This window comes from Pseudonaja textilis, chromosome 1, assembly GCF_049901715.1.
Source record: "Pseudonaja textilis isolate UNSWEBS1 chromosome 1, rPseTex1.2, whole genome shotgun sequence".
NCBI lineage: Eukaryota > Metazoa > Chordata > Lepidosauria > Squamata > Elapidae > Pseudonaja > Pseudonaja textilis.
The window spans coordinates 76,223,830-76,249,686 of NC_141990.1; the positions used below are offsets into that span (position 1 = coordinate 76,223,830).

The following is a 25,857-nucleotide window of genomic DNA, read 5'->3' on the forward strand; positions in this document are numbered from 1 at the left end:
TCCTAATTTTTAATCACACAACTATTCACTCAAGTTAAATCCCTAAGTGCCAATCCTACAAAAATCTTTGTTACCTACACTTACATAACACACATCAAACTGATAGCAATGTTTCTAGTATTGAAGCATTTTGAATGTTTGCTTTTCTTTAGCCCATTAACTAAGTATATATGAAAGATCAAACAAACAATGCTCCATTTAGCTTAAAGAGGAAGAAAAGAGAACACAGAGAAGAATTGTAAGTATAATATTAATCAGTAAAGTGCAAGAAAAAAAGGTTGTAACTTTTGGATATGAACGTCCTTGACTTTCATAATTCTTAAGTACTTTCTTTTAGTCATTTTGCTGATGTGTGCTCTATTTTAAAATCAGAAGGATAATGGATGTGCTTCTTCAACAGTTAATTGGGTTTTATATCAGAGAAGTATCAGCTCAACGACAGGTTGACGGGGTGGTAGACTTTTAGCTTTCTCTTTTATGTCTAGTGTTCAAGGTGAGAAGATCAATTTTACGGGAAGTATAGAAGATTGCTTAATCCCCAAAGAAACATCCCGAAGTCATAATAATATTTGTTGCAAGCTATAATAATTTTATCTTCTTTTCACCAATTTAAGCTATGCTGTCACATGGATTTTCATTAATCAAGAGCATTTAAAATGTGAGTAAATACCATAAATTAATATGTGGTGCTTCTTTCTAAAAGATGTTTAGCTTGTGTTGATTTCCAATGGCAAATGTGTTAGTTAGCTTTAATGCAGAGGAGAGACTACAGCTTGTCCTTGCTTAACAATCATTTACTTAGGGACTGTTATGACAGATCCGCTTCCTCCCACAAAAAGCTATGTATGATCCAATTCCAGAATTCCAATGGTTGCACACACAACCTGCAGTTCTGACATATTTTGGGCAGTTAACAACGGGCTTAGTTTAAAATCAGTTGCAATGTTCCTTTGTCACATGACTGTAATTTATGACAGGTTTTGCGGGTTTCTGGCCTTTTCCCAGCAAAGAAATATACACTGCTCAAAAAAAATAAATGGAACATTTAAACAACACAATGTAACTCCAAGTCAATCACACTTCTGTGAAATCAAACTGTCCACTTAGGTAGCAACTCTGATTGACAATCAATTTCACGTGCTGTTGTGCAAATGGAATAGACAACAAGTGGAAAGCATTGGGAGTTAGCAAGACATCCCCAATAAAGGAGTGGTTCTGCAGGTGGTGACCACAGACCACTTCTCAGTTCCTATGCTTTCTGGCTGATGGTTTGGTCACTTCTGAATGCTGGTGGTGCTTTCACTCTAGTGGTAGCATGAGACAGAGTCTACAACCCACACAAGTGGCTCAGGTAGTGCAGCTCATCCAGGATGACACATCAGTGCGAGCTGTGGCAAGAAGGTTTGCTATGTGTGTCAGCGTAGTGTCCAGAGCATGGAGGCGCTACCAGGAGACAGGCCAGTACATCAGGACACGTGGAGGAGGCCATAGGAGGGCAACAACCCAGCATCAGGACCGCTACCTCTGCCTTTGTGCAAGGAGGGACAGGAGGAGCACTGCCAGAGCCCTGCAAAATGACCTCCAGCAGGCCACAAATGTACATGTGGCTGCTCAAACGGTCAGAAACAGACTCCATGAGGGTGGTAGGAGGGCCCGACGTCCACAGGTGGGGGTTGTGCTTACAGCCCAACACCGTGCAGGATGTTTGGCATTTGCCAGAGAACACCAAAATTGGCAAGTTCGCCACTGGCGCCCTGTGCTCTTCACAGATGAAAGCAGGTTCACACTGAGCACATGTGACAGATATGACAGGGTCTGGAGACACTGTGGAGAATGTTTTGCTGCCTGCAACATCCTCCAGCATGACCGGTTTGGCAGTGGGTCAGTAATGGTGTGGGGTGGCATTTCTTTAGAGGGCTGCACAGCCTTCCATGTGCTGTCCAGAGGTAGCCTGACTGCCATTAGGTACCAAGATGAGACCATATTGTGAGACCATATGCTGGTGCAGTTGGCCCTGGGATCCTCCTAATGCAAGACAATGCTAGACCTCATGTAGCTGGAGTGTGTTAGCAGTTCCTGCAAGATGAAGGCATTGATGCTATGGACTGGCCCGCCCGTTCCCCAGACCTGAATCCAACTGAGTACATCTGGGACATCGTGTCTCGCTCCATCCACCAACGCCACATTGCACCACAGACTGTCCAGGAGTTGGGGGATGCTTTAGTCCAGGTGTGGGAGGAGATCCCTCAGGAGACCATCCGCCACCTCATCAGGAGCATACCCAGGCATTGTAGGGAGGTCATACAGGCACATGGAGGCCACACACACTACTGAGCCTCATTTTGACTTGTTTTAAGGACATTACATCAAAGTTGGATCAGCCTGTAGTGTTTTTTCCCACTTTAATTTTGAGTGTAACTCAAACTCCAGACCTCCATGGGTTGCTAAATTTGATTTCCATTGATAATTTTTGTGTGATTTTGTTGTCTGCACATTCAACTATGTAATGAACAAAGTATTTAATAAGAATATTTCATTCATTCAGATCTAGGATATCTTAGTTTTGTGTTCTCTTTATTTTTTTGAGCAGTGTATTAATTCTTAACAACTGCCACATTCAATTACTTACTGTGGTTTTGACCTAGTGACAACTGCAAAAAAAAAAAAAAAGTCATAAAATCAGGCCCAGTCACAAGGATGCCAGGACTTAAATTCTGGGCTTCATTATAGTTGTAAGTCAAAGTACCTCTAGATCAGATAGATTTCCCTTTTTGTCCTTAAAAGCATTGTTCTACATGTGGATAAAATCATTTATGAAAAGTCTTGATGCTTTCTGAGCTTGCTTGTTTTCTTGCAGAGGTTTCATTACCCAAACTAGGTAACATCATTAGTGCTAGCAGCTACCCAATTTTGGGTAATGAAACATCTGCAAGAAAACACCAGCACTGATGATGTTAGTATTTTAGTATTTATTTGATTTGTCAATCACTTACAAGATACAGGTATAAGAATAAATATAGTTTTGAAAACAATAGGGCAGGGACAGTAGGCATGATTGGTGCGCTTATGCATGCCCCCTGCAGGCCTCTTAGGAAGGGGGTGAGGTCAATAGTAGACAGCCTAAGGTTAAAGTTTTGGGGGTTTGGGGAAGAAACCACAGAGTCAGGTGGAGTATTCCAAACATTGACCACTCTGTTGCTGGAGTCGTATTTTCTGCAGTCAAGTTTGGTGTGGTTAACCTTGAGTTTGTATCTATTGTTTGCTCTTGTATTGTTATGATTGAAGCTGAAGTATTCATTGACAGGTAGGACATTGCTATGTATGATTTTATATACTATATTTAGATCGGAGTGAAGGCAGCGTAGTTCTAGGTTTTTTAGGTCTAGAGTTTCAAGTCTGGAGGCATAAGGTATTTTGCAATGAGTAGAGGAACAGAGAACTCTTCTTGTGAAATATTTCTGGATTTTTTCAATTGTGTTAATATCAGATACATGATATGGGTTCCAGACTGATGAGCTGTATTCAAGTATAGGTCTAGGAAATGTTTTGTATGCTCTAGTTAGTAGTGTGATATTACCAGAGAAGAAGCTACATAGGGTTAGATTAACAATCCTTAATGCCTTTTTGACTATATAGTTACAGTGGGCTCTAGCACTTAGATCATTTGACATGAGTACGCCAAGATCCTTGACAGAGTTTGGATCCTCAACAAGGTCTTGACTATTTAGCTTGTATTTTATTTTCTGATTTTTTTCTGCAAATATGTAAGACAGAGCATTTATTTGTTGAGATTTGAAGTTGCCATTTGATTGACCATTCTGATACATAGTCAAGGTCTTTTTGGAGGGTAGTAGTATTGTCTGTGGTGTTGAATAGCTTTACATCATCAGTGAAGAGAATGTAGTTGCTCTTAATATGATCACAGATTAATATGATCACAGAGGTTTGGGTACCTAGTTTGGGTAATGAAATATCTGCAAGCCTTAAACAGCAGAGTGAAATAAATAGGATGGAATGTAACATGTAGAAATGTAAAGCTCATTGTACAGGGAAGCAAAATCTAACACAGAAGTATGTGGGTGGGTGGGGGTGGATTGGCAGTAATTAATGTGAAACAGAGTTACATGTTCTTCTGACTTTGGGTTGACTAAGAGTCAGCAATGTGATGTAATTAGTAAAAAGGCAAATGCTGTCTTGGAGTACGTTAACAATATGGAGTCTATATTGTAGGACGTAATTCTTTATTGTGGTCAAACCCATTTCTTGAAGGACCAAACAATGGAAAAATCATACTGGAGAAAGACCAGTTATGTGTTTGCCAAGAGTTGGCAATGACTCGGTGGCACATGATCAATCAAATCTTTTTATAATTATCAAAACTTAAGGTGATGTTGCTACTATAAAAATAAAGATTGTGCTTTTTTCATACACATTTTTCCATATGTGTGCCAAACTGGCATTATAATAATTCTTTAAGAATATGCTATCTTTAGAACAGGGGTGTCAAAGTCACATTATCATGGTGGCATCACATAACATATCAGGACTTTCCCCTCCTTTGCTAAAATGGGCATGGCCAGCACTTCAGGCATCCAGCTAGATAAATAATCAATATGTAATGTACATTATCTGTGTTACCCAATTGTAAGAAAACATTTATGCAAATCCAAATAATCCAATATTATGCTCCAATTGTATGCTTTTTGTCAAAAGGTTTATTTTTGTCCCTGCCCAACAACAGAAAGAGTAAAGCATGAGGTAACATGACATCTTTCCAATAATATTTCATTGTAAGGAAGATGCTGACTGCTTTGTTCTTTAAAACAGAAGTCCACACTGAAAATGCATCAATATTGAAATCCACAGAAATGGTAAATAAAAATAGAGGCTATTGAAACATATTCTAGGTCAAAGGTCTTTTGAATTAACTATCCTTATAAGTGATAATTAAGGACAATACATTATCTTTAGAAGTAGTGTTAGGGAAGCACTGATTTGTTGCTCATTTTTGGTCAGAGATACATTCTCTTGGGAAAAATGGTTATACTCAAACATATTAATCATGGACAGGCTATCCTTTTGCCATACTTGTTTTCCCTGTTCCCTTCTGCCTACCCCAGAGGTTGTCAAAAGAGCAGCAGACCACTGATCAATGACCCAAAGTTTCTCTGACCACACTGAGATGTCTAGAATATTAGGCAGAAATCAGTGACAATACAGTGACCTTTCTGGAATCAACACACATTGAACTGACTTGGGGAAAAAAAAAAGAGACCATGTGCAAGAGAGAGAGGAAATACCTCATTTTGAAGCAAGTGTGAAAAATCATCATAAGGGAAAATAAAAACCCTGCATGGTATAAATTTTCCCAGCTCCAAAGTAGGAACCTGTTTCTCTGTACAAGAATTTAATACCAGAAAGATAGCCTAAGGACAACATTTATTGTGAGGTAATAGCTGAGAAAATTGGAAGCGCTTGACTTCTGCCATGAGGCTCCAGGAACAATATGATTAATACATAATCGCTATAGCTGTTGTTAAATTATAGTTTAATTTGTTATTAAGGTTTTATTATTACTTATGAAAAAAGAAAAAAATGTTATAAACTTTAAGATAGAAGAACTCTCTCATTAGTTTTTGTAATTTAAGGTGCCAGTTTATGAACTATTATAATACTCCATAAAATTTCAATGACTTGAGCAAACATCAAAGAATATGTTGGGTTGCTTTTCCTATGAGGATATAAATAAATAACGTACTTGCGAAATCTTTATAAAATCCCATACAGCATGAAAAGCACACCTATTTAACATCAACTGGAAAGCCAGAATGTAAACTGAATAAATAAATTTGCTATTATTTTTGAAGAATACAAGATATTAGCTATAGGCCAAATATTTGCTGTTAGAATATATCACTTAATATACCCAACCTTTTGATACCAAATTCTAATCCTGTAAAATTATTTATTGTCCTCTTAGTTACTGTTTAAACATGGAATGCCAAGGTGCTGTAAAATAAAAATGCATCTCAAACCTTCATATAGAACCTAGAAAAGATCTTTAGTATTTCTCCTAGTACAAAAGTCAAAGGTCAAAATAAGAATTTTGCTTAGTTAAGTTACATAACTTAGCTAGATCCTGTAACTGGATATTAATAGATCCAGTAACTTCCATACTTTTCTTTAAAACTTAATCTATTTTTGTGCATCCTAAAATTTCAGTACAAAGCCTACCTGAACTTTATCTGCTTCTATAAAAAAGAATACCATAGGGGTCACTTGCTAATAAAAATCTTACTACAAAATGCCATATGATTTTGAGCTTACTCTCCTTTATCATCTAACATGCAATTATTTCAATTTTGTAAACTCACTAGAAAAGTAAAAATACCAATTTCAGCACTATATTATTTCACTGCCAATTTTCAGAATTTATTATAGTTGTATAACTGAAACAATGGTTATTCTCACTGGAGCAGATACTGAGAAGAAAGTGCTGTTTTGCTAGATGAATACTACAATATAATACCAAACATCATAATGCTTGCTAACTGAAATTATTTCAGCATCTGGCTAAAAGTCAAACACATTTACCATGTAGGCTATTCTAAGAATAGCAGATATATTAAGAATATACAGGTTCACTTAACAGAATAACAGAGTTGGAAGGTAAGGGAGGTCTTATAGACCAACCCACTGCTCACGCAGGAAATCCTATACCATATCAGATAAATGTTTGTCCAATCTCTTCTTGAAAAACCTTTAGTGTTGGAGCACCCTTAACTTCTGGGGACAAGTTGTTCTAATTCTTAGGAAAGTTCTAGGTTGCTTCTCTCCTTGATTAGTTTTCATCCATTGCTTCTTCTCCTGCCTTCAGGAGCTTTGGAGAATAAGTTGAACCCTTCTTCTTTGTGATAGCCCCTTTCACAAGTTTACCATCAAAACCATCAATACCTGGGCCATACCTATGATACACTGCTGGAATTATTACCTGGACACAAGCAGAACTGAACAGTTTTGACCAAAAAAGAAGAAAACTGATAACTATTCCACAAGCATACCATCCCCATAGTAATATTGATTGATTATACCTTCCCCAAAGAAATGAAGGCATACGCTTACTTCTGATCAGACAAACTGTCGAAGAAGAAAAGCATGCATTGGCTGATTACATAAAAGACAGGTAAGGAGAACTGTTGGTGCAAGTTAAAAAAATGGTACTGACTAAATCTACTGGAAACAAAAAACAAATATTGAAATAATGTAATAATGTAATAAAAACACAAATAGTATGCTGGCAAGACTTACATGGTCAATTTCTACAAAAGACTGAAGGGAGAACAGATAAACATAAATTTTGGTAAAGGCTCACCACTGGGGCATTAGAAAAAGAAACCAAAGGCTTGATTTTGGCTATTCAAGAGCAAGGTATATGGACTAATGTAATAAAAGCCAGAATTGAAAAGGCATCAAATGATTAAAAAGTGCAGATTGTGCAAAGAAGCAGAACTAGCAAATCATATACTAAGCTTGTATAAGAAGATTGTACAAATTGATTATAAACAATATAACACAGTGGTTAAATGATTCACTGGAACATCTGTAAAAATTATCATATATCAGTATTGAAAAACTGGTGGGAGGATAGAGTTGAATACTAGTTGAAAATGAGAAGGTTAAAATATAGTGGGATTTCTGAATATAGATTGGCTATATCTTGGCTCATAACACCTAAGATACAACTGTGGTTGAAAAAAGGAAAGTATGGATAATTGATATGGCAATACCAGGGGACAGTAGAAGACAAAGAATTGGAGAAGATCACAAAGTACCAAGATCTGAAAATCGAAGTTGAAAGACTGTGGCATAAATTGACTATAGTGATTCCAGTGATTATTGGCACATTGGGTGCTATATCAAAAAAATACTAGATGGTAATCTGTGCATTGGCCAAATTTCCATCTTTCGTTTGCAAAAGGCTACAGTGCTCACCTCTATACTGATACATTATGACATCTTAGGTTCTTAGGGAGAACTTAATGGGTATGAAGGTCAGCTCCAGCTAAACAAACTGGCAGCTATGACTTCACATTGTTGTGAACAGGTAATAATTTGTTAATATATTGCTTTCAAAACTCAAGATCTAATTTACGCCAACAGACTATAAATAACAATTATTCCACATATGTTGAAATCGTGCCCAACTTTATGATTGTTTTGCCATGGTTAAGTGAATTGGGCAGTTATTAAATGATTCTGGTTTCCACCATTGAGTTCGCTTATTTGAAGCTGGCTGGGAAAGTTGAAAATGATGACCAGATGACTGAAATCCCAGTTGCCAAGTGCCTGAATTTTGATCACATGACCACGGGGTTACTGCAATTGTTATAATAACAAGGACTGGTCATAAGTCATTTTTCAGTGCCACTGTAACTTCAAATGGTCACTAAATGAATGGTTGTAAGTTCAGGATTACCTTGCCATGAAACAATTTTGCAAGGAAAAAAAAAATGCAGAGTCTACAGACAGTAGATTTATATTTGCGTTTTAGAAAGATCAAGCTGTTCCTAAATAAACAGCTGGTTCAGCTAGAAGCTTTCATAATTAAAAACTTATAAGGATGAAATAGTATTTTCTTTAAAATTCAAATTCCCATTTAAGAACTATCCTAGATATCTTATCCATAACAAAATTATGTATTTGGTTTATACTATTTTCCTAAAATGTTAAGCCAAGACTGTCAAATACAAAGAAATCTATAGCCACAGATACTGGCTTCTAATAGCTTTAGCTCCCATTACACTACAGATATGCTGTTCAGGGTTAGAATGCAATTTATTTTTTTGATCCTACCGCCTTGCTTAAAATCATTTTAAAGACTCTTTTAGCGGCGATTTCTTAGAGAGAATGTCAAATTGAGGCTTGGCTTTTTACTTTTACTTTTGTTTTCATTGAACTTCTATTGTGATCTAGTAACTGTAACTAGACTTGTTTCTCCTTTTATATTTATCTAATTTTTCTTTCTTTTTTCTCCCTTTTGAGAATAGAGGCTCCCTTTAGTAATTTTTTTTTCTTTTAAATATATATATATACATGTATATTTCCCTCTTTTTCCTAGGCTTTTTGGGGAAAAAAGGGGGAGTGGACTAAAGAAACTTTGTAACACTGCCAACTAGAGGCCTGAAAATACTTTATTGAAAGTTGAAAAAGCTGTGAAGGAATTTTTTCTCAAGGACACTGGAACTTGATTAGATAGAGGGAAGAACACCGGAGAATGTTTTAACAGGTGTTCTTTGAAACTTCTATTATTGAGTGCTTGAAGTTTGGCTTTGGAATTTGTGGAGAAGCCATAATAAGAGCCTTGGATAACTAAATAAGATGCAGTGTGTTCTTTTTCTTATCTTTCTTTAGCTGTTTCATCCCTCCTCCTCAATCCCATAGTATTTTGTAATATTTGTATATTCTATTTTCTTTTTCTTTTTTTTTTGACTTTATTTTTAATTTTTAAACTTACTTTTTTTTTTTTAAAGGGAAAGCCTCAGAATAGCTTTTCTTTTTCCTTTTGTTTATTGGGATTTTTGCCTTTTCTATTTTTCATTTTCATTTTTTATTTATTTTTATGGTTATTTTTTTTATTTTTTGAGATTCTACAATTGGACTAGGGTGTGAAGAACCTGAAGAATTCTTTCTTTTTCCTTTTTTTTTTTTTGATCATTGTTTTTTTAATATTATTGGGTCTTACTCTCTTTTTTTTTTTTTTACTATTCTTAATTTTTATTTTTGAATCATAATTGGTCATCTTACAATAGGATTAAGGTCTAGAAGAACCTGAAGAATCTCCTTCTTTTTTTTTTTTTTTAATCTTCTTTTTCTCCCTCTCTTTTTAATCCTGCACTCTTTATTTTTTATTGGCTTTTTTAAAATGTTTTTCTTCTTCCCAATTGGATTATAATTGGCTACCCTACTGATTGGATTAAAGGAGCTTAAAGATCTTGAGTTATTCAAATGAGTAAGAAAACTTTACCTTCTGGCAGTTCAACTTCTGCTCCTGCTTCTCCATCAACTGGAGGACGACTATCAATAATGGCGAAGCAAGATAAAGTACAAATGGATCTAGCAACGATTATACAAGGAATACAAGAACTCAAAATAAGCATTGACCAAAGAACAGAGAGTATTGAACAAAGAATTGCAAAGACTGATGAAAAAATTGAAAACTTTCAACAGATGATGGCAAAACAGGAGGAGAGACTCCAAAAAATCGAGGAGAAAGATAAACAAAGAGATGAGACAATTGGAAATATTGTTAGCAAATTAACAACGGTGCAACAAGATATAAATGGGATGTTGAAGTGGGAGATGGATAGGTCAGAATTTTATCTCAGATTTCAAAATATTGAGGAAGAAAAAGGACAGGATTTGGTGGCTGTAATGATAGAAATTCTGGCTGGAGCCTTGGAGATAACAGAGGAAAAGATGATGGACAGAGTAGATGAGATATATCGTGTTTTTACAAGATATGCAATGAGGAATAAGCTACCAAGGGAGATTCATGTCAGATTTACTAAGAAGACTATTAAAACACAAATATTACAAGTCGCAAGAGATAAGGGGCTGAAATATAAAGGTAAAGAGATTATGGTTTTAAAACAAGTCCCCAGAAGAGTGAGAGAGATGAGAAGAGAATATTGATTTTTGACCAAAAAATTATTGGAAAAAGACGTGAATTATAGATGGTTGATCCCAGAAGGATTAATGTTTATATGGCAAGAACAGAGACACAGAATCGACTCAATTGAGAAAGCAGAAATATTCCACAACAAATTTTTTGGAAGAAGAGAAATAGAGACAGAAAAAGAAACCTTTGCAATTGAGCCTCAAGAAGACCAGATGAGATCGGGAAGGAAGAAGGTGCGGTAGGTGGACAAATGGAGACCAAAGAACAACGTGAAGTAAGATCCACAAGAACTGTTAGACCTAAATATAAAACATAACCATGGAGGAAAAAAAATTGATTTCTATGAATATAAATGGATTGAATTCAGCTATTAAAAGAAGAAAAATCTTTCATAAATTAGAGAAGTTAAAATTTGAGATAATTTGCCTACAAGAAGTACATATTAAAAAACAACATCAACGATTATTGGTAAGACCAAAACTGGGGAAAATTTTTACTTCCTTGACTAACTGTAAGAAAAGAGAGTGGTCCTGTATATTAAAGAAACTATTGTAGCAAAATTGGTTTATACTGATGAAGATGGAAGAGTATTAATGGTTGAAATAGTGGATAACAATATAAAAATATTACTTGTTGCAATCTATGCTCGAACGATAAACAAGAAGAATTTTATAAAAAGTTACATATGAAATTAATTGGACTGGACCATGTCAATATAATTATGATGGGAGATCTTAATGGAATTGTAGATAATAAATTGGACTATACAGCGACAGCATTAAAACAAAATAGAAAGACTCTCCCTAAATCCTTTTTAAAATGGTAGATGAATTAAATTTAAAAGATATATGGAGAGAAAGAAATGGTAAAACGCAGCAATATACTTTTTATTCAAATAGACATTTATCATGGTCCAGAATAGATATGATTTGGACCTCATCAGAACTAATATCTAACATTCAAGAAATAAATATAGAAACGGGTATATGGGCAGACCATAACCCTATGACAATTAAATGGAAAGGACAAAGAAGAAGATCTAGATGGACATTAAATAACGCTATCTTAAAGGAAAAAGACTTTACACAATGGATGGACAAAGAATTGGCCTTCTTTTCATTAAAAATAAAAAGAAGATACTTCAATGCAGAATGTTTGGGATACAATGAAGGCATATGCGAGAGGATTAATAATGGACTATACAAAGAAAAAAATATTAGGAAGAGGCAAACTATTAAAGCTTTAGAAGATGATTATAAAAACTGGAAAAAGAATTGCAGAATATGCCACAGAAAAAGATATTAAATTCAAAATGGATATAATTAAACATAAGATGGGTCAGGCGGAGAAAGAGGAGTTGGCACAAAAAATTAGAAGTGCCAAACAGAACTATTTTGAAGATGCAAATAAACCAGGTAGGTGGCTAGCATACAAATTGAGAAAGGAGAAAGAATCTAGGAGAATAGTACAGTTAATAGATGATAAAGGTCAAATTTGTTATGGTAACAAGGAGAAAAAGATAATTATCCAAGACTTTTATGGACAATTATATAAACAGGAGGATTTTGATGAGGAAAGAATTAAGCTTTATCTACAAAATGCTAACCTACCCAAGATACCTGAAGAGACTGAAAAATGTTAGAAAGTACCATAACAATGATGGAACTAACGGAAGCACTTAATAGGCAGAATAATGGAAAAGCACCAGGCCCAGATGGGCTCCCGGCAGAATTTTATAAAACATTACAAGAATCGTTGAGCATTCCATTGTTAGAAGTTATGAATGAAGCCATGTTAAATAAGAAAATACCTAAAACATGGTCAGAAGCTTATATCACACTTATTCCAAAAGAAGGGGCTGATCCATCACAAATTAAGAACTATAGACCTATTTCTTTACTGAATGCAGATTACAAAATCTTTGCTTCCATCTTGACAGAAAGGCTCAAAAGATATCTAAATAACTTTATTCATCCTGACCAGAATGGATTCCTGCCAAGGAGACAAATTAGGGATAATATGAGGGTAATTCTGGACACTTTGGAATATTACGAGGCACACCCTGAAAAACAAATGGCTTTGGTATTTTTAGATGCCCAAAAAGCATTTGATAATGTGAATTGGAGATTCATGTTTTTGTTATTGGAACAGATGGGCTTTGCTAGAAAATTTATTCAAGCAATAGAAGCCATATATGACAAACAAACGGCGAGTGATGATAGAGGAGATTTTACAGATTCTATTAATATAAGAAAAGGCACAAGACAAGGTTGCCCATTATCACCTTTGTTATTTGTATTGACTTTGGAAGTACTGAATAGAAACATTAGAGAGGATCCAAATATAAAAGGAATAAAAATTAAGAAGGAGGAATTTAAATTACAAGCCTTTGCGGATGATTTGGTTTTTATTTTGGAAGATCCTCTAGGAACAGCTTTAAAGCTACTGGAAAAGATAGAGATTTATGGTGAGATGGCCGGTTTGAAAATAAACAAAGATAAAACAAAGATCTTGACAAAGAATATGTTATTAAAACAAAGAGATGAACTGGCAGATTTATCGAAAATTCAAGTTACGAATAAGGTCAAATATTTGGGGATATATTTGACGTCAAGATGTACTACATTGAAAGAGAATAACTATATCAAACTTAAACAACAGATAGCATCTGATTTGAAAAAATGGGAAAATCTACAATTGTCATTGATAGGTAGAATATCAACAATCAAGATGAATATTTTACCCAGAATTTTATATTTATTCCAAACCATACCAATCAGGCTTGGTAAAGATTACTTTGAAGAATTAAATAAAATTGTGTTGAAGTTCATATGGCAAGGTAAGAAAGCCAGAATAAAATTAAAACTCCTGCAAGATGCTAGAATTAGAGGAGGTTTTGGCCTCCCGAATTGGGAGTTGTATTACCAAGCTGCAAATTTAATGTGGGTTAAGGATTGGATAACATTAAGAAAGACTAGATTGTTGACTCTAGAGGGGCATGATTTATTACTGGGATGGCATGCTTTTCTGTGGTATAAGGGAACCAAATCACAGGGCTATTTTAGAAGGCATTATATAAGGGAGTCTTTATGGTTGAATTGGGAGAAAATCAAGAGAAAATGTTATTTGAAAATCCCAGTCTGGTTATCAACTATTGAAGCTTTTTCGTATCCTATAATATATGAGAAGGAACAAACAGTTAGATATGGGGAAATATTGGATGAAAAGAGTGAACTTAAAACAATGCAAAAACTAGAAGAACAAGGCATAAAGATGAATTGGTTTTCATATGCGCAAATACATTCAAGGTATCTTATAGATTCTAAAGTGGAGGGATTTTATGATAAATTGACTGATCTAGACAGGATCTTGACAGGTACTGATGAAAAAAAAAATGATTAAAAAATTATACACTTATTTGTTGGAAATTTTATTAGAGGAGGAACAAGTTAAAGAAATGATGATTGTTTGGGGGAAGAATTTTGGATATGGGATTGATTTGGAGAATTGGGAAAAATTGTGGTCTCAAAATTATAAAATGACAATGTCAACAGCTTATAAAGAAAACTTGTATAAGATGTTTTACAGGTGGCATTTTCCCCCGACAAGAATTGCAAGAATGTTTAAGAACAAATCTGAAAAATGTTGGAAATGTCATCAGATACCTGGCTCATACTACCATATGTGGTGGACTTGTGAGGACGCTAGAAAATATTGGACTAAAATACGCATATGGTTGGAAAAATGACAAAGACACATATAGACTTGAAACCAGAGATTTTTTTATTGGGAATCTTACCGGATATATATAATAAAAATTTGAAGTATCTGATTGTAAATATATTAACAGCAGCTAGGATTGTATTTGCTAAGAACTGGAAGAGTGAGAAAATTCCATCAGAAGAAGAAATTATTAAGAAAATATTGGATTGTGCTGAAATGAGCAAATTGACATTTGAAATCAGAGAACAAGAAGATAAACAATTTTATGAAGTTTGGGATCTTTTTTATCAATGGTTAGATAATAAAACATAATGATAGAATATTCAGATTTAGCATAAAAAAATTTTTTTTTCTTAATATTATCTTTATAAAACATTATTAAGGTAGATTTGGTATGATCTTATGATTTATTGCAAAATAAATTAAGCAAACTATAGTTATCTCGTTAAAATATGAATTAACAAAATTAAAAATGATTTATTTATTTTTTTTTAGTGATGATATTAGGTTATACAATTGTTGATTGATAATATGAGCTATTATGTAATATAATTATACTGGTGACTAGGAAATGGATGCACAAAAAAAAGTGGTAAACCAATCGATGCACTGTATGTAAATTTATGAAGAAGGATCTTTTTATGTTTTTTGTGGTATGTTTATGTTTATTTTGTTATGTATGTTTATGTTTATTTTGTTATTAAAAAATAAAAAAAAATTATTAAAAAAAAAATCATTTTAAAGACTCTTCTGTTTCCTCAAACAAACAAAAACAGCACCACCATGGATAACCTATTAGTTAGCTGAGGAAATAATAATAGAATAGAATAATAATAGAAATAATAGCACAGGGTTTATTTATAGTCTTAGAAACTGGAAAAGGAAGTAATTGCTTCCTTCCTGGCTTCATTGCTCAAATATATCTAAAGCAGCTTTTTGAAACATAATTCAAAAGCTATGTGGACTAAAAGTATTTGTAGAAATAAAACTTGGCTTTCTCTGAATGTTTATCAGACCTAGCACTTTCCAAATTGGGAGTAATAATCAGAAGACAGAAATAGTGTAATAATTTGCAATGAATTCAATAGCCTCAGACCTGCAATGTAACAACTTTTATAGGGTAATATTATATTACCCAATCTATCTTTTTTTTCTAACTAGACTAGTTGATTTCCCAGTAGTTCCATGTGTTACTTCTAACTACAGTAACTCAAAACACTAGAGAGTGCTTTTCTACAATGGAAAACTACTGCTAGCGGTAGTTGAACAACTTATCACCTTTGTCAGATAAAGTACATTTTTCCCTCTGTGTTTTATCTGTACATGTTTATGGACAAATAAAATTATAGTATCAAAACAGCAATCATTAAATATTATCCTACTTTCATGGTTCTTTTCTGGCAACTGAGATTCAGAAAACTATAATAATTATAGAGGTGGAACCAGCTTTCTCATTCAGTTTTAGATGCACAAATGATCATTACTGCATACAAATATCTTAATTAGAAAGAGTAAACACTAAGCATTTGCACCTTATTTAACTTCAAACTGAAAGTAGGTAGCAAACCTGGACATGCAACAATCCTGGAATCTTTATACAAATACTTTCAGTATATTAATCCCTATCTTTATAATGTAATACTTGATTCTCAAAGTATTGTATTATATATATTTACCCCAAAATCAATTATCAGGTGAAAATAATACAATTTTCATACCAAAGATATCTATTGGCGGGCCATTTCTAAACATGTCACATTTATCAGCTCTATTGTTCTGTTGGAAGCAATTAGATAATTTTTGCCATGATAGACTATTTCCAATATAAAAATATTTCTGTGGATTGAGCTTATACACTTACATTGATTATAATAATTTCCATTTAACTCATAATTTATATCTGAAGCATTATGATCTTATTATCAACGCATCATAACAAGTGGAGAATGTATATGTAATAAGGGACTTCATTATCTATAATGCATTGCAACTTCAAAGTTATTGCAAAGATAGGAGCAATGTCCCTGGAGAAAATGTGAGAATCCCAGTATTTGGAAAAAAAAATTCAATTTTCTTCTTTCAATCTCTCGAAACTCTCTTCTATTCCTTAACTTAAACTTTGAAGTGCTTGCAGTTCTGCTCTGTTATTCTTTTGCTAGATTTAAAATCATTACACTCTCTGGAATAGAGCAGGCAGTTACACTTAGATGATCTAGTATAAGTTCAAAGCTAAGCAGTATTAAGTTTGGTTTGTACTTGATGGGATACTACCAACTCATACCAGGACTGAATATTAGACTAAGACGTGAAAAAGAAACAAGTCTGATGAATGCAATGAGAAATCTTTGTTCTTAGAAAAATTACATGGCTATGTCCCTCAAGAGTCAGTCTCAATACAAGGTATTTTTTTAGTTTTTATATCGTGTTTGGTCACCTGAAATTATTGTGTGTATATTCAGATATTACATTTCCCAATAATCTTCATTCATAAGTTTCTTCAACAGGTAGTTAAAAGTTTGTAGTTTGTTCATGGATAGTATACCAGCAGCCTTGACTCAATTCCTTAATATTCTCAAAGCCACTAACTTTTACTCAAACCTACGGGCCATACTGAAGTAAGCTATGGTGCTAAACCCCAAACAGTTTGCATGAAAATCAGTGCTAAAATCTCCTATCTTGAACCCATAAGATCCAAGATGCTCTTGGATTTTCCCATTGCTTGGCAATACTAGTACATGTAGATCTCTATTTAAAAAACAACAACCTTGTTTTAGAAGAATGACTCATATTGAGTGAAAAGCAGCATGGGGGAAGGTGGAGACAGCAGAATGTTTATAAACTACACCTCAACTATGTTTGCCCAACTTCAACGCTATGTTAGCAACTGCATTTTGCTTGTGCAATCTCAATGTATGATTAGTTTCTGGTGAGAAAGTTGTTCAAAAGCAAAACAAGCAAAAAAAAGTCTGAAATGAATAAAGTGTTCTGTGTGAACATAGACTATGGCATTAAGTTATTCCATGCTCCTTAAGGAAAGTCTCATAGAAATAATAATGGCTGGAAATGTTGAGTCGAGATGCATAAAATAATGCTGATGAACTGTGGAAAAGAACAGAAAAGTAAAGATGGTAATATATTAACTTGCAAGGGGCCGTGGTGGTTCATGTGGTAAGACACTGGGCTTGTGCACCGCTGAGGTTGGCAGCTTGGCAGTTCGTTTCCTGTGAGCGAATAAACCAGGCAGGGACAAGAAAGGAGCATCCCTCGAATGCCTACTGGCATTCAGGTATCCCGCAGGTAAAGATAACACTCCCAAAAAAATTCCTTTCACAGAGGCAGCCAGTCACCTCGGTGATCCCTGGCTAACATGTGCCATACACTAAATAAATAAAAAAAAACTAACTTGCAATCCTTGAGCATCAATATATTTGGACATTATACAAGTAGACATTGCTTTTTCTCTGGGTAGGAATTAACAGTAACACTGCAATGTTTTACAACTTCTATCTAGAAGAAAGTTCTGTGATGAATAGTTTTCAATCGCAGATAAAGTTACAAACAGTTAATTCAAAGTAAAGTTCATTACATGCTATGACGACTTCTTGACTTCTGAATAAAAATCACAGTATGTTTCGTGTAGGGCTCATTTATCATTGACTTATTTTGGAATAATTATGCACAGAATCACACAGCACTTCCCCATATTTAATATGTGACAATACTTTAATCATCTCTCTCACACACAAAAGAAAATTCTTAGAGTAACAAAATAAGTAAAGTTGGAATGGTTTTGTCCCTTTTCCAAAAGTGCAATTTATATTTCCATACATGAGTTCCAATGGAAAGCAGTGGGGATACAGGTCAAGCAGTAGAGTTTTATTTAATGCTTACTTTGTGATAACCTTAAGAATATTTTGAATGTTTTATGAAAAGTAGAACACCAAGAGATTTGGACTCTGTGGAACAGATGAAATACTGAAGAAAAAAAAAAGAGATAAAAGTACTACAGGCAAAAATCATAATAATTACAAGTGCAAAAAATTGCAAAAGAATTGGGTTACAAATAAGCAGGTCATTAAGCTAGCCAAACACAGAATAAACACTTCAGATCAAAAGCCAGAGAGAGCAATATCTCTCAATCAAGAACAACTTCTTATAATCTGGGTGGCTCCTTGCATAGTGTATGTGATCTACTGGATCTGAAGTCAGACTTGTTAACCACGGGAAGCAGTGGAATGGATCATTAACGTATTTGAATGGAAAGCAGAAAGGAAATCATTTCAAATACAGACTTTGGTGACAGGATAGCAGTGTTCCAATATTTGAGGGGCTGCCACAGATAGAAGGGGGTCAAGCTATTTCCCAAAGCACCATTAGGCCAGACGAGGAATAATGGATGGAAACTGAACAAGGAGAGATTCAACCTGGAAATAAGGAGAAATTTTCTGACAGCAGGAGCACTCAACCAATGGAACAGCTTCTGAAGTTGTGGGAGCTTCATCCCTGGAAGCTTTCAAGAAGAGGCTGGACTGCCATCTGTCAGAAATGGTTAGGGTCTCCTGCTTGGGCTGGGGGTTGGACTAGATGACTTACAAGGTCCGTCCCTACTCTGTCAATCTGTAATCTGTAATAGTTGGTGGGCGAAGTTCGCTTAGGGGGCATTTCGGGGACTTGGCAGGCAAATCCTCCCCCACTCCCGAACTCAAGCTGTCACCCCGTCCTTCCCCCACCTATTGCAAACGGCCGGCCGGCCCTTCCTCCCTCGGACGGTAGTTTAAATGACCAACCCAAAGGGCCAGAAATCCTTCTATATTGTAACGGCATCTCAACATACCACGGTGTTTTTCATCATTGCTTTGATGGTGAATCCATCGCTGACTTGCTTCTTGGTTCTTCTTGCGTGTCGCAGCGGCTCCTGCAGTTGCTGGGGTCTTAATTTGGGGGGGCTTACGCCCTCTTTCTCAGCCACCATCTTCTCCTGAGGCTGCTGCTGCTTGCTGCACGTGGGATTGGAGGTCGGGATTTTAAAAGGAAACTATTTGGATACAAAAACAGATTTTTGTTTTCTTCCTTGTGCCAAAAACAAAAAACAAAAACCACCCTAATTTTCGTCCCTTTGCATTTGCTCCCTTTCACCCCTTGGTTTAGCCCCTGGGAAGGCTCCTGTGTGGCTTCGAGGAAGAGGAGGAGGGGAAGGGGGGAAAATATATGCCTGTTTCTAACACCAACTCGATTCTAGGAATCGGTTGCTAGGCAACGTATCAACAGCCAGCCGCGGGAGCACAAGGATTCCGCCCGTGTCGGAAACTTCGGCACCGCTGAGCGGATTCGATTTACATACGCATGCGCACTCGGCGTAACTGAAGTCACGCGACTCCGTGGAGTCACGAAAATTAGTAGCTGGATTCTTTTGCCCTCAGTTGACAGAATAGGGAGGGAGAGGATAGCAACGTAGCAGGGTTCAGACGCCTAAAGCAGGCTGGATGCTTGGTCGCTTTTATTAGTCCTATGGCCCCTCGCTAGCCCAGAACTTTCCCATGAGTGGTTTTGTTCTGAAAACCAAAAGTAGGTTGTTCTGAATCAGAAAATGTGAGCGCCACTGGTACCATGAGGAAAAGTTACTTAGTTCAGAATAGGGGTGCAAATTAGAGCGATGAATTGACTATCCCCATATATAATAATATCGTGACATTTGGAAGAATTTAAAACATTTTTAAAAAAAAATCGAAATACACTTTATGTACAATTCCCGAAAATGAAGGGGCTGTTAATTCATCCTTGCGCGTTTTCTGACGAGTAAATTGTACTGACATTCTATGGGATTCATTCATTCTCGAATAGCGTATCTTCTCATTGCTTGCAAAAAAAAAAAAGCAGAAATGTACACGCTGGCAAAGTTTTGTTTGTTTATTTTACAAACGAGGTATTTGTAACCCGCCCCAGTCTCAAAAGACTCTGTGGCATCTATAACTTCAATAAAAATAATAATAAATAAATCCAAATGACCACCAAAAACAAAACTGGTGTGGCTTTTATGGTGAGAAAGCAAAGAATTGCAAAGTAGAGCGCTATGCTCTATAGAAAATAAATGTGGGTTTTTTTAAAAAAAATGTTGCTCATGTTCTGAACATTTCTGCTTTAACATGAAAAATTTGGTCAGATGCACTCTTTAAAAAAAAACCTTTAAGTCCAATACGGAATAACCTACTTGTTCTACATCTATTATAAGCGGATGGAAAACAAAAAAACAAAGCAACCTCCAAAACAGGAATTGAATTCATTTCGCTGCCCTTTTAAAAAAGCGTTTGTTTCTTGAGTGGCGTGTAAATCGCAAGGGATTAGTTCTAACTATGCTGTAGTTTCTTCTTTATTATTCAAAGTACTGTGGTAACACGCAGAAAAGGATGTGCAAAGCGCGCGACCAATCTCGCTCTCAAAGAGAATTCTACTGGGATCAACGCAGAACTGAGATAATTGAACCAGGAGACTAGGGTGCCGAAAGAAGATAGCCCGGTCGATTGACAGATACGTTTGTATTTACACGCGGAGTCCTCCCGCGGCAGGAGGAAGGTGGAGCACTACATTTCCCAAAGCGCTTTGTAACGTGGTTTTGCTCGCCTGCGCACTGGGCACCTTACCGTCTGGCCGGCCTGCAGGGAGCGTAGATCCTCAAGTTTGGCTTTTGCAGTTCGAAAGTGAACACATCAGGGTTTCAGAGCGCCCCCCTCCCTCCCTTGCCAGCACTGGCCATGATAGGTGAGTGAAACCCGGATGTACCCCTTCACATGCACCCCCTTATTTTGTGCGGGGAGGGCGCGAGATGGCGGAAAGGGAAAAAAAGAGTACAGTGAGGTTGTTATGTTGCTGCAAAGTGCAGGGACACCTTTGCACACGGATGCGATTTCATATCGCGTCATTTCATGTTTGGAACCCCACGTATGTTTTATAGCTCAAAGGTTACCTCGATGCGCCCATTGGCGAACTTTCGAGATAGTCCGATATTTTCTGAAGGCAAGACGACAAGAGAAAAGAGGACAAGGGAAACCCACATTTAGGTGAAAGCGTAATCTAAAAGTCGCATGAAGGAATGTGGGAGGAGACTAGCTATTCAGATTAGCTTTGGCGTGACGTTGTCGTATCATGTGGCACTGAGCTGTTCTCCTAAAAGAATCTAATAATGCACACCAGACTGTATTGCACGGCGCCTCTTAATTACAGCAAAAAGGGGAAGATCTAATAACACTGAAGTTTGTTGTCTGCTTGATGGCTTTTGTGTCACCCGCCCTTTTTCAAAACTGCTGTCCTTTTGTTGTACTCTACATCTTGTAAAAAAAAAAAGCATCCCCATTGTCATGTGATCAAATTCAGATGCTTGGTAACTGGCATGTCTTTATGACAGTTGCAATGTCCTGGGGCTTTCGGACAAGCAAATCAATGGGGAAGTCAGATTCACTTGTGTTGCTAAATTAACAACCGTAATGGTTTACTTAACAACCATAGCAAGAAAGGCTACAGTAAAATGAGGCAAAATTCCATTTAACAGCTGTTTTGCTCAGCAATGGAAATTTTGGGCTCAATTGTGGTCGGTAAATCAAAGACTACCAGTATTCTGTGATTGCAGAAGATTGAAGTAATTACATAACTATTTCAGGGATAATGATGGACTCCCTAATGGATGGATTTAGTTGACCTATTTAGCTATAAATATCTTTATTGAAGTGGCTGAAGTAAACCAGTATGGAAGATTAGTATTGAATGAAACTGCTCTAGAAAGTGTGCCATACTCAACAAATGCTAAATGAATTGTAACAAAATGGCATCTGTAAGAGCCACCATAGCTGCCGCTTTCTGGATAAATTTCCCAGTGCTGCAATATAACCCTAACTAATGAAAAAAATGATTTGGTTTGATCATCTCTAAATTAAAACAGCAAAACTTTCTCTATAGTTACACATGATATAATTACGTATCTAAGGTTGAATTTTCACTGTGGTTTACTGAGTTAATCGGATTGCCTGTGTTCATATACTACACAGCTGCAAACCAACCAACCATATTTTATTGCAGCATGTGGTACAAACTCTTTTTCTTTCTCTTAATTGATTTGTGTTGAATTCCAAAGGATGGGGACAAAAATCACAGCTAGCAAGAAAGGTACAATTCTTCTGTTTAAATCCTGTTTGAAAAAAATCAAATTCTCAGTATGGCTTCAGTTCAAGCATAATCTTACATGAGCTTTTTCTGTCCTTTGGTTTGTGACCATCATAGAATAATTAAAAGATTTTTAAAATTATATAAAGGCAAAACTAATTCTCTATAACTCATTGCTCATTGCCACTTCCCATTTGTTTATAATGTGTTCTGTATTGACGCAGGAGCTTTCATTGGTCCAGAACACAGCAACATGCATGCTGTAGTTTTGGCAGCTAAGGTTTGCCTGGATTACAATTGTATTGACTTTCATTGTTTTCTGAGTGTAATTCAAGGCATTGGTTATTATCCTTAAAGCCCTGCATGGCACAAGATGAAGTTATTTGTAAGAGTGCCTATCTCCAAGGGTCTCTGCCTGTCCCAGTTCCTCTCTATTACACAATGTTGTGACTTTGATGACACCCACCCTATGGAGCAGTTTCCATGAAGATCCAGAGATCCTTGCCTTCGAGAAAACTCTAAAGTCCTGGTGAATTGAGGTGTGAGATAAGCCTTATACAGGTGTAGTTTTTCTAATTGAGTTTGTTACATTGTGCCCTCCTCACAGTATAATGATTATATTACATTTGCTTGATTTAGAGAGGTTTTATCATGTTGCTTTAAATGATTATTGTTAGTCATTCAGGGATCATATAAGAAGGGTCTTCAAACTTTGCAAGTTTAAGACTTGTGGACTTCAATTCCCAGAATTCCTGAGCTAACATGACTGGAGGAGGAATAAGATGATTACCATATACATTTTCTAAAATAAACAAATAAACCTAGCAAAGAATTGCAGCACAATACCATGTGCAGTTCCTTGCACCTAGGTACCACTGAATTTGGTGATGTTTGCTCCAATGAGAATGTACAGAATATTGAACTAAGTAAGGGGTTCATGGAGTTGTTGGATTCCAATGAGCTCACTGTTTAACCCTCTCAAGTAGATTTCACTGAGCTAATTTCAACCAAATGCTATTTTTTTCATGGTTCTTTTTCAGTTATTTTGATTTCTACTGTATCAATAAGAATATATTTTCTTTTTCTGCTTTATATTCAGTATTTTTTAAAAAGAAATCCTTGATATATTGTCCGTATGTTTAAAGGTGTACGTTTGGATTAAATTATAGATTTGAGATTAATCAGTGATTACACTAAAGTGGACTGAAATATCTAAAAAGTATTCAATTCAGCAGCAATTATTGTCTGGCAATATTTAGTTCTGAATTGCAGTGGTACTCAACTGCTTTGAAACTCATCAAATTTGGTACTCAATGCATTTTGATGTGTACATTTTGTCCCGGTTCTCAGTGCCTAAGCTACAACTTATTGATGTTGGTTGACTTGTTATTCACTATTATTCCTTATGGGAAAAAAAATTGTTGGTACTCATGGGTTTTGGTACTCATCACGCCTCCTGGAACCAATTAACAATGAGTAATGAGATACCTCTGCATTTTGCAAATACTTCGCAAAGAAACTCTAAAAAACTTGTTAGAAGTTAAACTTGCCATAGAGCTATAAGATCTGACTTACAACAGTCCGAACAATCAGTAGATGTCAGCAGATAATTATTATAGTTTGGTCCTCACTGCTGCTCTCTGTTGATCATCTGGATTTCTAAAGCACTTGTTAGTACTATGAATACTATCTTGAAGAATCTTCAACAACTACTGTGGAAATATTAAATATTAGACAGACGTTTCATTATAATGCCTGCCTTTATTTTTATGTTTGCCATTATCTTATTTTCAAGAGAATTTTAAAAAATCTGATTTTCAGCAAAAAGTTTTATGTATAGTTTTGAAGTGTACCTATATTGCAATACTGACTTGCCAAATATTGCATTTATTTTATTAAATGTTACTGTTATCCAGAATAGAAGTTTTTGTTCCCCTGTGTATGGCAGTGGAGAATCATAGACTATATGCAATCTTATATTAAGTGTGGTCATCACTACTTGCTCTCTTACAGTATGAATTAATCTAAATAATGTAACTTGCTGGTATATCTGATTGAGGAGACAGTTCCTGGATTGGAAGTATCATTTTTACCAAAAAACTAAAACCATGGAAAAATCCCAGATTCCAGTGTGCAGCATAAGATCACTTGTCAGATAACAAGCCAACGAACCTCTGATCTTCAGCCTTCTTGAAATCCATTGTGCTTTCTCAGCTATTATTTGCACATCTGTTTCTTCCATAAAGAGACTATCTCAAATGAGTGTTTCGGTCTGATAAGATGAACAGTTCATGAGTCATTAAAAGCCCTGTTGCATGTTGTAGAACCCATTTATTCTCGATTATTTTTGAAGGTGTGAGAGATTAGTGTTTCTACATACAGGACCTCACATGTGATAAAGGGCTCTCCCAGAGATGAATTAAAATATACATTGTAGATATTTCTGTCAAGTCCCACAAATTCCAATGCTATTGGATATTGAAAAAGTGGATATCAGTCAACCAAGAAAAAGAGGAACTGAAGAACTCAGATCCTATCTTATCTACCTACAATGCAAGATTGATAAAGCAGCTATTTTTGACAGATTGATTCATGATAATCAGCTTGGGGTATTACTCATGCACATAATCACAATGGATCTGTTTGATTTTGGCTTCATTTAATGGCTCAGTCCATTAGTTGTGGTTTGTAATGGTTTTAAATTTAACATTAATTGTGAATGTAATTATCTGAAGTTTATTCAACAAGCATGGCTTAGCATTATAAGAACGAGGCACAGCCTCCATTTCTTGATGTAAACTTTGAGGAGAATTTATGTTAGCTAGCAGTATGTTTTGTGTTTTGAAGCTTATATTTTTATTCATTTCACCGAAGTTAAGAGCAGAGTCTTAAGATAACACTAGGCATGCACAATCCATGTTCTGTTCCTCTGAATCTATAGGTATAAATTTTCCTTGCTCATTCCTTCTTCTTTAGCTTAAGATAAGGGCTTTTATTAGCACTGGCCTCAACCAAGACATTCTCTAACCTCAATATTGGAGTTTAGAAACACTGGTCAAATCCCAGACCCTGCCTCTGATCATGGTTATTAACTTTGTGTTCTCTTCTTGTTGGGTTCTCTTGGACTTTAATTGAAATAATTCTGGATATGCTGTTTGCATTTCTTCTGTTTCCTTGAGTTGGCAGCCTCAATGGAATTAACTCAGTAGAAACAGATGGCCAAGATTTCAGAATAATTATAATATCACTAAAAGCTTCATAATTTGATTAGTGCAGCCTGATGTTCAAAATTTGATTTTCAGTGG

At 35.7% G+C, this 25,857-nt stretch overlaps 2 protein-coding genes and 1 long non-coding RNA gene across 7 annotated transcripts in view; 2 read left to right on the plus strand and 1 right to left on the minus strand.

The window, feature by feature from the left end:
• Positions 1–19,698, minus strand: part of PACRG (parkin coregulated) — a 277,345-nt gene extending 257,647 nt beyond the window's left edge. Inside the window, exons 1-2 of one of the 2 annotated variants that reach the window (XM_087938616.1) lie at positions 19,502–19,694; positions 19,236–19,471 (exon numbers count right to left, since the gene is read on the minus strand). In XM_087938616.1, the coding sequence (XP_087794742.1) occupies positions 19,236–19,373 (138 nt within the window). In that variant the 5' untranslated portion in view covers positions 19,374–19,471; positions 19,502–19,694. Of the gene's footprint in view, positions 1–19,235 lie in introns of both variants that reach the window. The other variant, XM_026705094.2, reaches the window with a different exon arrangement.
• A 1,319-nt stretch (positions 19,699–21,017) lies between these two features.
• Positions 21,018–25,857, plus strand: part of PRKN (parkin RBR E3 ubiquitin protein ligase) — a 737,950-nt gene continuing 733,110 nt past the window's right edge. For all 4 annotated transcript variants that reach the window (XM_087938586.1, XM_087938601.1, XM_026705091.2 and 1 more), the window contains exon 1: positions 21,018–21,157. In XM_087938586.1, coding sequence (XP_087794712.1) covers positions 21,151–21,157 — 7 coding nt within the window. In that variant the 5' untranslated portion in view covers positions 21,018–21,150. The remainder of the gene's footprint in view (positions 21,158–25,857) is intronic.
• LOC148127685 (uncharacterized) overlaps positions 21,185–25,857 on the plus strand; it is a 50,072-nt gene continuing 45,399 nt past the window's right edge. The window contains exon 1 of the long non-coding RNA XR_015744598.1: positions 21,185–21,456. This is a non-coding gene — a long non-coding RNA (uncharacterized LOC148127685). The remainder of the gene's footprint in view (positions 21,457–25,857) is intronic.